This window comes from Pseudophryne corroboree (genome assembly GCF_028390025.1).
Source record: "Pseudophryne corroboree isolate aPseCor3 chromosome 3 unlocalized genomic scaffold, aPseCor3.hap2 SUPER_3_unloc_23, whole genome shotgun sequence".
Classification (NCBI taxonomy): domain Eukaryota; kingdom Metazoa; phylum Chordata; class Amphibia; order Anura; family Myobatrachidae; genus Pseudophryne; species Pseudophryne corroboree.
The window spans coordinates 164,417-180,660 of NW_026967512.1; the positions used below are offsets into that span (position 1 = coordinate 164,417).

The following is a 16,244-nucleotide window of genomic DNA, read 5'->3' on the forward strand; positions in this document are numbered from 1 at the left end:
CAACCGACTGAGCAGTGTCGGCAGCAATCTGCTTCACAGTCAGCCACTGCAGATATATCAACCGACTGAGCAGTGTTGGCAGCAGTCTGCTTCACAGTCACTGCAGATATATCATCAGACTGAGCAGTGTCGGCAGCAGTCGGTTTCACAGCCAGCCACTGCAGATATATCATCAGTCTGAGCAGTGTCGGCAGCAGTCTGCTTCACAGTCACTGCAGATATATCATCAAATTGAGCAGTGTTGGCAGCAGTCTGCTTCACAGCCAGCCATCACAACTCAGGAGACCATACCGATTTGGGTGTCGGCTTTAACAGGATTTATGGCTGACCTATCCTCAGAATTGGCAGCTGCCAGGAGAGATAGGGAAATCCTTCATTCGCACACATTACACACCCCATTACACACCCCTGAACCTATCTGAGAGCAGAATGCGGCAAAGAGTTTTAGTTTTTAGTCATGGACAGGGTAACAAAAGAACGGTCACTCCCTGCAGTACTAAAATCGTGGTGATATGCCACCTCTAGAGAGAGGCACATTTGTGGAAGCTGAGGAGAAAACAGACTGAATCTTCCCACAAGGGCTTGAATCTCTACTAGAGACTGTGATGGGAGTCTCACAATTACCCAAGAAGAAAGGTGAGCTGCAGCAGCCTTCCTATTTGGTAGACAAGAGAGTCCCTGTGTGACCTTTCTGGTATCACTGGAACTAGATAGCCACAGTTCAAAGTCGGATAAGAAGTTTAAATCCCTAGGACAATTCTACTTTCTTTTCCTTTTCCTTTTGACAGTAGGGAACTAGGGAAAAATCCACCAACAGTGGATCCTTCGGTTACCCAGTTATCAAAGCCGATCGTACTTTTGATCCCAGGAACTCTCTTCCTTAAAGAAATCCTTATACATAAAAATCAGCAGTCTATCTCTGAGGCATCCAGGGATGTAGGACTGCTCACTCCAGGTGATCCTCGAAAGCATTTTCGGCGCATAGGATTTTGTGACTATCAATGGACAGCGGATGCAGAGTCAGAGAGGTGGAGCAGGCTTTCCATACGCAGGAGATGCCCTGTTTGGATCAAAATTGAATAAGTGGCTATCACAGGTCACGGTAGGTAAGTCTGCTTATCTCCCTTCTGCAGTCCCACCTCCAAGAGCACATACACTGGTCCTTTTCAGCTTACAGGGTTTAGAGGTAGAGCCAGGGGAGCCTCAAACGCAGAGGTGCCAGAGGTCATAGATGTCAGGGAGCCACTACTACCCATCAGAACCTGCAGCAGGACTCCCTCCCCTATTCTCAGGGATCCCAAGGTGGGAGCGTGTCCCAGAATTTTCAGTCACATCTGGGAAGGCACCTGCCGAGACGCCTCGGTCAGGGACCTGATCTGGGGGGGTTACAAACTAGAGCTCGATACTCCTCCTCTCAGAATTTTCCACACAGGTTGGCAGCTTCCCTAAAAAAACAGGTAACTCTGCAAGCGGCTATTCACAGGCTCCTGGAAGCAGAAGTCATTGTTCCAGTTCCAACACATCAAAGGAACTGTTCTTCTCAAATTTATTGGTGGTCCCTAATGACGGACAACTCGGTCAGTCACATCCTGCAACTGAATTCCCTGAATCCATACCTAATAGTCTACGGATTCAAGAGGATTCACTAACGGTGGTAATCGCGGCCTTGGAAGAGTCTGAGTTCTTGGTGTCATTTGATTTTAAGAACACATAGCTCTACTTCCCAATCTGACCTACACATCAGGTACTCCTACGGTTTGCCCCAAAGAACTCTCAGTGTCGGATCCAGGCACCGCCCTTTGACCTCTCGACAGCCCCGAGGGTTTTCACAGACGTAATAGCGGAACTGATTTATCTTACGTCCTAGAGGATAGTGGGATCCACATTAGTACCATGGGGTATAGACGGGTTCACTAGGAGCCTTGGGCACTTTAAGAAAATGATAGTGTGCGCTGGCTCCTCCCTCTATGCTCCTCCTACCAGACTCAGTTTAGAAAATGTGCCCGAAGGAGACGGTCACATCTCTGGAAGCTCCTGAAGAGTTTTCTACATTTAGTTTCTGAGTTTGTTATTTTCAGGCAGGACTGGTTGGCACCAGCCTGCCTGCTTCGTGGGATTTAGGGGGGTTAATGGCCCAACCTCTCTCAGGGTTAATGGTCCTGTTCCCCGCTGACAGGACACTAGTTCCTGAGGGAACTATTTGCAAGCCCCACCACGATGAGCGTACATTCCCGCAGCATGACGCCACCCCTAACAGAGCCAGAAGAATGAAGAGTGGTGAGTACTAAGCCTGCGTCCTAGTTAGTGGTTCGCCGGCCATTATGGCTGAGCAGCGGACACAGTACCTAGACTGGCAACAAAGACATAAAAGGAGTTGGTATCCATTTTATGCACATAAGACATACAGCCAGTATAAAGAAGAACGGGAAGACTGCGTGCCATTGAAGGGGCGGGGCTTCAGCATGAGCCGATCCAGCAGCTCACAGGCACCATTTTCCCTACTGCAGCTATACAGACGCTGACTGACAGGGAAGCGCAGCTCCTCTGGAGAGACTCCAGATTACTTCAGCGGTACCCGGGGGTCATAGCAGGGGAGAGCGATTATTAGTGTACGAAGTCCTTAATCTAGGTTATTAGTCTGCGACCCGGCTAAGCTTGACATCAGCGATAAGGGCGCCGTGTGCTGGTTCCATAATCTCTGTGTCTCCCTGGAAGGGCTCTTTGTGGGTTAATTGTGCATTTAACCTTTTCCTGTTTGTGTGTGTGTGTGTGTATGCTGTCACTATACAGTATGTCAGGCAAAGAGTGTGTTTCATGTAAGGAACAGCGTTCCTCTTGCCCAGGGGGTCACTAGTGTGCACTCAGTGTAGTATCCCTTCCCAGGCTAGTGGGGCTGAACCCGCATGGCTGGACTCCATTAGGGGAATGATTTCTTCCATTTATACTAAGTTATCTCGGGGGCTAATTCAGACCTGATCGGTGATGTGCATGTTGACACAGCAGCGATCAGGCCTGAACTGCCCAGCGACTGACAGGCAGAGGCGGTCGCTGTGCGGGCCAGAGGCATTTAGCCGCCATTTAGGGGGTGCGGTCCGTGCAACGCAGGCGTGCCCGGATCGTGCCGTGGGCGGGCAGTGTCAGCTGTGTGATGTCACACGCAACCGCTGCGACCCAAGCAGCGATGAGTAACTCCCAGCCAGTGCGCGAGAACTGCGCTGGCTGAGAGCTACTCCTACAGTACAAAAGCATGGCCGCTGTGCGATGCTTTTGTACTTGTACGACGGGGGAGGGCCTGACATGCTGGGCGGACTAGCCCTGTGCTGGGCATTCCCTCGCATGTCAGAGAAGCTGGTCGTAGTTGTGCTAAAAATTTAGCACATCTACGATCAGGTCTGAATCACCCGCTCGGAACGAGAAAGAGACACAATACTTAAGACAATCAAATGTTACAATTAAGACAATCCATGTCTGAGTTTCTGAAAAGAGACTCAGTACTCAAATCAGCGTCTCAGTCCCCTGCCATTTTCCGCAAAAACGTACTTTGGTCCATATCCTGCAGTCTGCCTCTGATGATGAGGGATCGGACATGGAGGAGGGTGAGGTGGACTCAGAGATGGGGGAGGGTACTCTGTCGCAGGGAATAGAGGCTCTCATAGAAGCTATCAGAGAAGTTCTGAATATCCCTGATAAGGTGACGGATGAGATTGAGGAATCTCATTTTAATATAAAGAAGAAATCCTCAGTCACTTTTCCTGTGTCAAAGGAACTAAATACCCTGTTTGAAGAACCATGGGTAAATCCCTAAACGGTTGTTATCATCTTTTTCTTTTTCCTCCTGAGGATAGGAAAAAATGGGAAAATCCACCAATAGTAGTTGCTCTCGTGAAAAATTGTATTGCCTGTCCTGGGTGCAGCCTCCCTAAGAAACGTCTGATTGTAAAATTGATTCTACACTTAAATCTTTGTATACAGCTTCAGGGGTGGCCCAGAAACCCATTATAGCATGTGGGTGGATTACACGAGCCATTGCTAAATGGTCAGGTAACATAATTGAGGGGTTAGATACCTTGCCTCAAGGGGAGATTATTTTGCTCCTGCAACGTATACAGGACTCTGCAAACTTTATGGTGGAAGCCATAAAAGAGATAGGCCTGCTTAATGCATGCACTACAGCTATGGCAGTGTCGGTACACAGGGGTTTATGGCTATGCCAGTGGACTCCAGGAAAGGCGTGGAAGGCCTACCTTTCACAGGCAAAACCTTATTTGGAGATGAACTTGACAAATGTATCTCCAAAGCTACTGTGGGTAAGTACACATACCTTCTTTCTGCAGCTCCCCCAGCTAGGAAAACCTCTTCAGCACCCAACCTACAGTCCTTTCGGATGGCCAAGTATAGGGGCAAGGCCAGAGGTTCTTCTGCCGCCGCCAGATGTGCTAGAGGTAAACCACGGAAACCTGCTACTTCAGGGTCGCAGGAACAGAGTTCAGGCTCTGCTTCCTCAAAACCTTCCGCATGACGGTGGACCGCAATGCCTGGAAGTCTGTCAGGTGGGAGCCCGGCTAAAATTCTTCAGTCACATCAGGACAAGATAGTGCCAGGATCCCTGGGTCATAGACCTTATATCCCAGGGCTACAGACTGGAGTTCCAGGAGCTCCCACTTCACAGATTCTTCAAATCAGGCTTACCAGATTCACAAGGTGCAAGAATAACCTAACAGGATGCCATTCAAAAACTGTTACAGACCCAAGTCATTGTTCCAGTTCTACCTCATCTACAAAACAAGGGTTACTATTCCAGCTTGTTTGTAGTACCGAAGCCAGACAGTTCAGTAACACTGATTCTGAATCTCAAGTCATTGAACCCATACTTATCGGTGCTCAAATTCAAGATGGAGTCTCTGAGATCGGTGATCTCATGTCTGGAGGAGGGGGAATTCCTAGTGTCTCTGGATATCAAGGATGCGTACTTTCATATTCCGATCTGGCCTATTCACCAGACTTATCTTCGATTGCACTGCAGGACTGTCACTATCAGTTCTCTCCACGGCACCAAGGGTGTTCACCAAAGTGATGGCAGAGATGATGTTACTACTCCGCAAACAAGGAGGGAACATAATTCCGTACCTGGACGATCTTCTGATAAAGGCACTGTCCAGGGAACAACTGTTGGAGAGCATTGCCCTCTCGACCAGACTACTTCTGGCTCATGGGTGGATTCTGAATTTTCCAAAATCTCACCTAGAACCAATGCAGAGGCTTCAGTTCCTAAAATGATACTGGACACAGAATCTCAGAAAGTATTCCTCCCCTTGGAAAAGGCGATTGTAATCCAGTGGATGGTTCGGGCTGTCTTGAAGCTGACTTGAATCTCAGTGCATCTCTGCATACGCCTTCTGGGGAAAATTGTGGCTTCTTACGAAGCAATTCAGTATGGGAGGTTTCATGTGAGACCCTTCCAGCTGGATCTGTTGGACAAATTGTTTGGATCACATCTTCACATGCACCAGGGGATTCTTTTGTCCCCTAAAGCCAGGATCTCCCTCCTGTGGTGGCTACAGACTGCTCACCTTGTCGAGAGCCGCAGGTTTGGGATTCAGAATTGGATACTGCTAACCACAAAAGCAAGCCTCAAAGGTTGGGGCGCAGTCACCCAGGAGGTACAGTTTCAGGGAAGGTGGTCAAGTCAGGAAGTCATCCTTCCAATAAACATCCTGGAACTTAGGGATATATACAACGCTTTTCAGCAAGCTGCATTTCTTTTTCAGAATCAGGCTATTCAGGTCCAGTCGGACAATGTGACGGCATTGACGTACATAAACCAACAGGGCAGAGCCGCAATGTCAGAGGTGTCAATAATTCTCCTCTGGGCGGAAAAACATGCAATGGTGTCGGTGGTCTTTATCCTGGGAGTGGACAACTGGGAAACAGACTTACTCAGCAGATACGATCTGGACCCGGGGGAATGGGGCCTTCGCCTGGAGGTGTTCCAGTGGTTGACACGTCGGTGGGGATATCCACCTATATCTCGACTCAACAATAAACTCAAGCGGAATTGTTCCAGGTCGAGAGATCCACAAGCAGTGGCGGTAGACGCTCTGGGAACTCCGTGGGTCTACCATCTGGTGTACGTGTTTCCTCCACTTCCTCTGATCCCAAGCATTCTAAACAGAATAAAAAGGGAAAAGGTTCAAGCAATCCTCATTGCTCCTGACTGTCCATGAAGGGCCTGGTATGTGGATCTTCTCGAGATGCTCCTCGAAGATCCGTGGCCTTTACCTCTTCGCGAGGATCTTCTACAACAGGGCCCGTTCGTGTATCAAGACTTACCGCGGCTACATTTATCGGAATGGAAGTTGAACGGCTGATTCTAGTCAGGAGAGGGATTCCTGACAAGGTCATTCCGACTATGATCCAAGCAAGAAAGGGGTTAACGTGTAAACATTACCAACATTTCTGGAGGAGAGCAAACAATATTCTACGGGGGAATTTCATCTGGGACGTTTCCTGCTTTTTCTGCAATTGGGAGTGAATGTGGGCCTACGCCTAGGCTCCATAAGAGTCCAGATTTGGGCCTTGTCTATTTTCTTTCAGAAACAATTGGCTTCTCTCCTTGAAGTCCAGATGTTCTTGAAAGGTGTTCTGCACATCCAAGTTCCAGGGACGTGCTGTCAGGGGAGGCAGTGCCTCTTCTGCCATACAATAGATACAGAGTTTTTATTATAAAAATCATCTGGACAGTACAAAGTAAATATTTCTAACTTGTAAGTATAATCTTTGTATTCGTCAAATAATTTTTATAATCTAGACTCACGTGTGTTGTGGTGCTCCAGGAAGACACAGAGAGAGGCGTGAGGCAGCATCAGCCTTCCCTGTGATAGTAAGGACTGCCTAGTGAAGGGGGGCGGGGCTCTGCCGTGGCCAATAATCTCATAGAGAAAACAGACCACGGGAGACAGCTACTACATCTGCCTCAATGATGATCAGCTGACCTATCCAGGACCTGACCAGGAAGTTCAGACAGCTCACTTCCGACAGAGCAGTCGGCACTGCCGCTGCCTTCATGCTCCTAATCCTCCAGTGCTCTGGCTAGGTAAGGTCCTGTAACATCCCTTTTCTGTGCCTCAGCTCTATATACTCTATACTGTATACAGTGAGTATGATCTGCACTGTTATCACACAGCTGATCTACCCTTCTCTCATGGGTAAGCTGAGCCTGCCTGCCGCCCTACACTGGTGCAGAGGACAAGGCTCATCGGCACTGGCAGCACACCCCTGTGCACAGCATGCAGCAGTCTCTGTGTGATACTGCTGGCTGGGACCTCTGCACAGGGGAACCGCAGGAGTTTGGCTCTGCACTGCAGTGCACCATTCCTGCTGCTCTAGGTCTATTAATGCTGCACACTACTAATCTGCAATTGTGTGTGGCCCTCCCATAGGCATATCATACTTGTTGTTTTGATAAATTAAATAGATTACTGTTAATAAGTGTTGGACAAAGTGATAAATCAATGCCCTCGAATAGCCACTGGCACATCAGGAGCTGCACTGACTGTCATCTGGTGTGTACAGTACTGCATGTAGCATACTCTGCACATTTCTACTGTGTGTGATTAGTGGGAGTGGCCTAGGTGGGACCTGTAGCTACAGTATGTGTCTGTTATATAGAATGCAGTTAGTGTGTGTATAGAACACTTTAAGGTGACTCCTTTAGTTAGTGTTGTTTTGTAGTGTTGCCCTCTAAAAATGAAATAACATTAACTGCAATTTGTGTTGTTATTTTTAGTTTTGTGTGTGATTTTACCACATAATTTCCAATATGTTTTTTCTTCTATTTGTCTACGTTGCATAACTGGAATAAAAAGTACTGTACCTTTACTTTGTATGCTCCCTCTTCACAATGCCGTAACTAGGCATTTTAGTACTGTGTACAAGAAACAGCACTGGCGCCCCCCTCCCCCCAATACAAGATAGGGGCAGTACGCACAGTAGGTGCGGGGAAAAAATATATATGGGCATGGCTTCATGGGGAAGGGGCGTGGCCACAAAATAATACCAATTCATACTACGGTGCACAGTAGTCTCCATTATTCAAATTACGCTGCACATTAGCGCCACTACACCAGATAGAGCCCTTTTTACACATTACGGCAGACAGCGTCCCTCTTTTTACACATTACAGCAGACAGCGTACCTCTTTTTACACATTACAGCCGACAGCTTCCCCCTTTTTACACATTACAGCAGACAGCGTCCCCTTTTTACACATTATAGCAGACAGCGTCCCCTTTTTACACATTGCAACAGACAGAATAGATAGATAGAGAGAGACAGACCGATACTTACCATCTCTTTGGTTTAGCTGCGGTGTTGAACCTACCCAATCAGCGCCTGGAGACAGTTACCCTCGGGTAATTTTCCCTTTTTTTGAATTATACAGGGAAATGACTGAGGAAGTGAGGGGATCTCGGAGTGTGATAGTAACGTCACATATAGCTATAGTAATAATACAGGGACATGACTGGAGAGGTAAGGGGATCTGGGAGCGTCACAGTGACATCACTTATCTATAGTAATAATACCTGGACATGACTGGAGAGGTGAGGGGGTCTGCGAGCGTCACCGTGACATCACTTATATCTATAGTAATAATACTGGGACATGACTGAGGAGGTGAGGGGGTCTGGGAGTGTAACAGTGACCACTTATATCTATAGTAATAATACAGGGACATGACTGGGGAGGTGAGGGGATCTGGGAGCGTCACAGTGACATCACTTATATCTATAGTAATAATACTGGGACATGACTGGGGAGGTGAGGGGGTCTGGGAGTGTAACAGTGATCACTTATATCTATATTAATAACACAGGGACATGACTGGGGAGCTGAGGGGATCTGAGAGCGGCACAGTGATGTCACGTATATATTTAGAAATAATACAAGGACATGACTGTGGAGGTGAGGGGGTCTGGGAGTGTAACAGTGATGTCACTTATATCTATAGTAATAATACTGGGACATGACTGGGGAGGTGAGGGGGATCTGGGAGTATATACATTGGTATTTGATGTTTCCCTCATTACACAGGATTACACAGTAGTGAAGACATCCAGTGAGTGTAAGACACCCAGCAGCTGTCCACTTGTGTCAGGAGGACTGAGCAGGACTCAGAGCCCCATCACAGTGCCTCCTCCTTACTCGCGGATGCATGAGAGACACAATGACCAGAAGATCCTGGAAATCACCAACAAGATCATTCAGCTGCTGACTGGAGAGGTGACTGCTGGGAATGGGGTATTATACAATAACACCAGGGGATGTGTCTGGGTGGTGACTGGAGAGGTGACTGCTGGGAATGGGACATTATTCAGTAACACCAGGGGATGTGTCGGTGATGACTGGAGAGGTGACTGCTGGGAATGGGAAATTATACAGTAACATCAGGGATGTGTCTGGGTGATGACAGGAGAGGTGACTGCTGGGAATGGGACATTATACAGTAACACCGGGGGATGTGTCTGGGTGATGACTGGAGATGTGACTGCTGGGAATGGGACATTATACAGTAACACCAGGGGACGTGTCTGGGTGATGACTGGAGAGGTGACTGCTGGGAATGGGACATTATACAGTAACACCAGGGGACGTGTCTGGGTGATGACTGGAGAGGTGACTGCTGGGAATGGGACATTATACAGTAACACCAGGGGATGTGTCTGGGTGATGACTGAAGAGGTGACTGCTGGGAATGGGACATTATACAGTAACACCAGGGAATGTGTCTGGGTGATGACTGGAGAGGTGGCTGCCGGGAATGGGACATTATACAGTAACCCCGGGGGACGTGTCTGGGTGATGACTGGAGAGGTGACTGCTGGGAATGTGACATTATACAGTAACACCAGGGGATGTGTCTGGGTGATGACTGGAAAGGTGACTGCTGGGAATGGGACATTATACAGTAACACCAGGGGACGTGTCTGGGTGATGACTGCAGAGGTGACTGCTGGGAATGGGGCATTATACAGTAACACCAGGGGACGTGTCTGGGTGATGACTGGAGAGGTGACTACTGGGAATGGGGCATTATACAGTAACACCAGGGGATGTGTCTGGGTGATGACTGTATCACTGTGTGTCAGGTTCCTATAAGGTGTCAGGATGTCACTGTCTATGTCTCCATGCAGGAGGGGAGAGTATATAGAGGAACACAGGGGTCTGTACAAGGACGTGATGATGGAGAATCACCGGCCCCTCACATCACTGGGTAAGAGGAGACTGTCATATATTGTACAGGGGAGAGCAGGTATGGGGGCCCCTATATACACACATCATCTGATAATCACATATATACACTGTACTCAGTCACTGTGTGTCTCCTACAGATGGACCCAGTAACAGAGATACCCCAGAGAGATGTCCCCGTCCTCTGTATTCCCAGTATTGTACAGAGGAGACTCACAGGACCCCACAGGAGGATCAGGTAGGTGGGATTTAGGGTCTCACCCATATACCAAAGTGACTGTCTCTGTATGACAGGGATGGAGAACATCCCAGCATGCTCTGCAACAGTTTTAGCTTAACCAAATTGCAAAACTGATGCAGGGCATGCTGGTATGTGTAGTTCATTAACAGCTGGAGGGCAAAAGGTTTCCCATCCCTGCTATAAGATCTGTAAAAAAGTTGCGTGTGTGTTATACTATTTCACCTCCGCTTCATTTGACTCTATATAAGTGTCATTATATATTGTTTTTTGGGGTTATATAGGTAGAAGATCTGTCAGATATAAAGGCAGAAGATATAGAGGGAGAAGAAGAGGCGTATGTGACTGATATAAAGGCAGAAGATATAGAGGAAGAAGAGACGTATGTGACTGATATAAAGGCAGAAGATATAGAGGGAGAAGAAGAGACGTATGTGACTGATATGAAGGCAGAAGATAAAGAGGGAGAAGAAGAGACGTATGTGAGGGGTGATCAGCAATGTAAGGAGGAGGAAATCCCTACAGATATCAGCACAGGTGAGTAATAAACACTTATTACAGAAAAGAGTCACATAGTCTCCTTTCTCAGTCACTACAGCAATCTCTTATCCTACACCCTCTGTCAGTACATACTAATGAGGAAAATGTATCTGCCCATCAGCCCCTATTATACTCCTCACCCCCTCACATCATATCACTGTGTTACCAGCCCAGAGATCTGACCAGTCTCCTCCCCACACTCTCTGGTGTATCTCATACATCAGGATCCATCAGCCCCCATTATACTCCTGCTCTACCCTCATCATGTCACTGTGTGTTACCAGCCCAGAGATCTGACCAGTCTCCTCCCCACACTCTCTGGTGTGTCTCATACATCAGGAGCCATCAGCCCCTATTATACTCCTGCTCTCCCCCTCACATCATGTCACTGTGTGTTACCAGCCCAGAGATCTGACCAGTCTCCTCCCCACACTCTCTGGTGTATCTCATACATCAGGAGCCATCAGCCCCTATTATACTCCTGCTCTCCCCCTCACATCATGTCACTGTGTGTTACCAGCCCAGAGATCTGACCAATCTCCTCCCCACACTCTCTATTTTATCTCATACATCAGGAGCCATCAGCCCCTATTATACTCCTACTCTCCTCCTAACATCATGTCACTGACCAGCCCAGAGATCTGACCAGTCTCCTCCACACACTCTCTGGTGTATCTCATACATCAGTAGCCATCAGCCCCTATTATACTCCTACTCTCCCCCTCACATCATGTCACTGAGTTACCAGCCCAGATATCTGACCAGTCTCCTCCCCACACTCTCTGGTGTATCTCATACATCAGGAGCCATCAGCCACTATTATATTTCTGCTCTCCCCCTCACATCATGTCACTGAGTTACCAGCCCAGAGATCTGACCAGTCTCCTCCCCACACTCTCTGGTGTATCTCATACATCCGGAGCCATGAGCCCCTAATATACTCCTGCTCTACCCTCACAGTGTGTTACCAGCCCAGAGATCTGACCAGTCTCCTCCCCACACTCTCTGGTGTATCTCATACATCAGGAGCCATCAGCCACTATTATATTTCTGCTCTCCCCCTCACATCATGTCACTGAGTTACCAGCCCAGAGATCTGACCAGTCTCCTCCCCACACTCCCTGGTGTATCTCATACATCCGGAGCCATGAGCCCCTAATATACTCCTGCTCTACCCTCACATCATGTCACTGTGTGTTACCAGCCCAGAGATCTGACCAGTCTCCTCCCCACACTCTCTGGTGTATCTCATACATCAGGAGCCATCAGCCACTATTATATTTCTGCTCTCCCCCTCACATCATGTCACTGAGTTACCAGCCCAGAGATCTGACCAGTCTCCTCCCCACACTCTCTGGTGTATCTCATACATCCGGAGCCATGAGCCCCTAATATACTCCTGCTCTACCCTCACATCATGTCACTGTGTGTTACCAGCCCAGAGATCTGACCAGTCTCCTCCCCACACTCTCTGGTGTATCTCATACATCAGGAGCCATCAGCCACTATTATATTTCTGCTCTCCCCCTCACATCATGTCACTGAGTTACCAGCCCAGAGATCTGACCAGTCTCCTCCCCACACTCTCTGGTGTATCTCATACATCCGGAGCCATGAGCCCCTATTATACTCCTGCTCTCCCCCTCACATCATGTCACTGTGTGTTACCAGCCCAGAGATCTGACCAGTCTCCTCCCCACACTCTCTGGTGTATCTCATACATCAGGAGCCATCAGCCCCTATTATACTCCTGCTCTCCCCCTCACATCATGTCACTGTGTGTTACCAGCCCAGAGATCTGACCAATCTCCTCCCCACACTCTCTATTTTATCTCATACATCAGGAGCCATCAGCCCCTATTATACTCCTACTCTCCTCCTAACATCATGTCACTGACCAGCCCAGAGATCTGACCAGTCTCCTCCACACACTCTCTGGTGTATCTCATACATCAGTAGCCATCAGCCCCTATTATACTCCTACTCTCCCCCTCACATCATGTCACTGAGTTACCAGCCCAGATATCTGACCAGTCTCCTCCCCACACTCTCTGGTGTATCTCATACATCAGGAGCCATCAGCCACTATTATATTTCTGCTCTCCCCCTCACATCATGTCACTGAGTTACCAGCCCAGAGATCTGACCAGTCTCCTCCCCACACTCTCTGGTGTATCTCATACATCCGGAGCCATGAGCCCCTAATATACTCCTGCTCTACCCTCACATCATGTCACTGTGTGTTACCAGCCCAGAGATCTGACCAGTCTCCTCCCCACACTCTCTGGTGTATCTCATACATCAGGAGCCATCAGCCACTATTATATTTCTGCTCTCCCCCTCACATCATGTCACTGAGTTACCAGCCCAGAGATCTGACCAGTCTCCTCCCCACACTCCCTGGTGTATCTCATACATCCGGAGCCATGAGCCCCTAATATACTCCTGCTCTACCCTCACATCATGTCACTGTGTGTTACCAGCCCAGAGATCTGACCAGTCTCCTCCCCACACTCTCTGGTGTATCTCATACATCCGGAGCCATGAGCCCCTAATATACTCCTGCTCTCCCCCTCACATCATGCCACTGTGTGTTACCAGCCCAGAGATCTGACCAGTCTCCTCCACACTCTCTGGTGTATCTCATACATCAGGAGCCATCAGCCCCTATTATACTCCTGCTCTCCACCTCACATCATGTCACTGTGTGTTACCAGCCCAGAGATCTGACCAGTCTCCTCCCCACACTCTCTGGTGTATCTCATACATCCGGAGCCATGAGCCCCTAATATACTCCTGCTCTCCCCCTCACATCATGTCACTGTGTGTTACCAGCCCAGAGATCTGACCAGTCTCCTCCACACTCTCTGGTGTATCTCATACATCAGGAGCCATCAGCCCCTATTATACTCCTGCTCTACCCTCACATCATGTCACTGTGTGTTACCAGCCCAGAGATCTGACCAGTCTCCTCCCCACACTCTCTGGTGTATCTCATACATCCGGAGCCATGAGCCCCTAATATACTCCTGCTCTACCCTCACATCATGTCACTGTGTGTTACCAGCCCAGAGATCTGACCAGTCTCCTCCCCACACTCTCTGGTGTATCTCATACATCAGGAGCCATCAGCCCCTATTATACTCCTACTCTCCTCCTAACATCATGTCACTGTGTGTCACCCGCCCAGAAATTTTACCAGTCTCCTCCCCACAGTCTTTGAGTGTTTATTATACTCCAGTCCAAGCTTCCTAGTATTTTTAATTAAACATAAAAGCAATGCTAGAACTATAGTACTGGTTAATGTCAGTTACAGAATTATATAATGTACCATGTAATATCCTGGGTCTTCTCTACTCATTTATAGTAATTTGCCATTTTTGAACATAAACTACAATATTTAATTTGTTTCATTCAAGTTTATTTGTGCATAATGTATTTTACTTCCAGCAGATGGACACACAAGCAGGAACATCTCAGAAGGACATCTAATGTTATCCCCGGATTGTAACATAAAAGATAATGACAGTAGACCGGATTCTCCAGGAGATAACCCCATTACCCCAATTATACATCCAGCTCTATCAGCTGATCCCTCTGATCCTGGGGAATGTTCTCCTGATCACTCTGATATTGGTGCATCTGTTACAGCTCTGACAGTAGATACAGTGTTTCCCTGTTCTGTAGATGCCAAATGTTTTCCACAGAACACAAAGGCTCTTAACTCACAGACAGGTAAGGCAGGTGAGAGTCCATTTCTATGTTCCGAGTGTGGGAAATGTTTTACATACAAATCAGCTCTTGTTATACATCAGCGAAGTCACACAGGTGAGAGGCCATTTCCATGTTCTGAGTGTGGGAAATGTTTTGCACATAAATCAGATCTTGTTACACATCGGAGAAGTCACTCAGGTGAGAAACCATTTCCATGTTCTGAGTGTGGGAAATGTTTTACACTGAAATCACATCTTGTTAAACATCAGAGATGTCACACAGGTGAGAAACCATTTCCATGTTCTGAGTGTGCAAAATGTTTTGCACATAAATCAGATCTTGTTACACATCGGAGAAGTCACACAGGTGAAAAACCATTTTCATGTTCTGAGTGTGCGAAATGTTATGCACATAAATCAGATCTTGTTGCACATCGGAGAAGTCACACAGGTGAGAAACCATTTTCATGTTCTGATTGTGGGAAATGTTTTACACAGCAATCAAATCTGATTACACATCAGAGAAGTCACACAGGTGAGAAACCATTTCCATGTTCTGAGTGTGGGAAATGTTTTACACTGAAATCAAATCTTGTTACACATCAGAAAAGTCACACAAGTGAGAAACCATTTTCATGTTCTGAATGTGGGAAATGTTTTACACTGAAATCAGAACATGTTACACATCAGAGAAGTCACACAGGTGAGAAACTATTTCCATGTTCTGAGTGTGGGAAATGTTTTGCACATAAATCAAAACTTGTTACACATCAGAGAAGTCACACAGGTGAGAAACCATTTTCATGTTCTGAGTGTCGGAAATGTTTTACACAGCAATCAAATCTGATAACACATCAGAGAAGTCACACAGGTGAGAAACCATTTCCATGTTCTGAGTGTGGAAAATGTTTTACACTGAAATCAAATCTTGTTACTCATCAGAGAAGTCACAGGTGAGAGGTCATATCCATGCTCTGAGTTTGAGAAGTAAATCAGCTCTGTTTCACACAATAGACATCACACAGGTGAGGATCCTTTTTATTCTCATCACCTTTGCCATGCAATTTTCCTCAAGGTTCTTATCCTATGTCCTATGCTTTTTGCTGCCACTGGGTGAAACAATAAGACGTCATGCTCTTGTCTACCACTGCTGTGCAGATGACCTGTCTTTTTCTCTGTGTACTCGGAAACCCAATACTAATCCTAAGTGTCTGTCTAGCTGAGCTCCAGGTGTGGGTGATGGTAGTTGTCTGTGGGGCAGATGTATTAAGCCTGGAGAAGTGATAAAGCAGTGATAAATGCAAGGTGATAATGCAGCAGCCAATCAGCTCCTAACCGTAAATTTAAATTTTGGAGCTGATTGGCTGGTGTGTTATCACATTACATTTATCACTGGTTTATCACTTTTCCAGGCTTAATACATCTGCCCCTGTGACTCAGTCCTTGAGTAACAGAGGTCTTTATGATAGAAGCTCACAAACAAAGGTCAAGACTACAGCTTCACC

General features: G+C 47.4%; 2 protein-coding genes across 2 annotated transcripts in view; one reads left to right on the top strand and one right to left on the bottom strand.

Annotated features, from left to right (window-relative positions):
• LOC134983767 (zinc finger protein 585A-like) overlaps positions 1-16,244 on the bottom strand; it is a 140,846-nt gene that overhangs the window by 45,454 nt on the left and 79,148 nt on the right. The gene's annotated exons all lie outside the window — the stretch shown is intronic.
• On the top strand, positions 10,198-16,027 carry LOC134983765 (oocyte zinc finger protein XlCOF22-like). The gene is made up of 4 exons (XM_063949407.1): positions 10,198-10,270; positions 10,389-10,486; positions 10,771-11,017; positions 14,477-16,027. The coding sequence occupies exons 1-4, from the start codon at positions 10,237-10,239 to the stop codon at positions 15,694-15,696; spliced, it is 1,599 nt and encodes a 532-aa protein (XP_063805477.1). The 5' UTR covers positions 10,198-10,236; the 3' UTR covers positions 15,697-16,027.

Bases quoted from the DNA above. Each gene is read 5' to 3' on its own strand.
- LOC134983765 (XM_063949407.1), top strand. From the start codon at position 10,237: ATGATGGAGAATCACCGGCCCCTCACATCACTGG. The intron at 10,271-10,388 runs GTAAGAGGAGAC...TGTCTCCTACAG, and splicing joins CCGGCCCCTCACATCACTGG to ATGGACCCAGTAACAGAGAT. The intron at 11,018-14,476 runs GCACAGGTGAGT...TTTTACTTCCAG, and splicing joins GGAAATCCCTACAGATATCA to CAGATGGACACACAAGCAGG.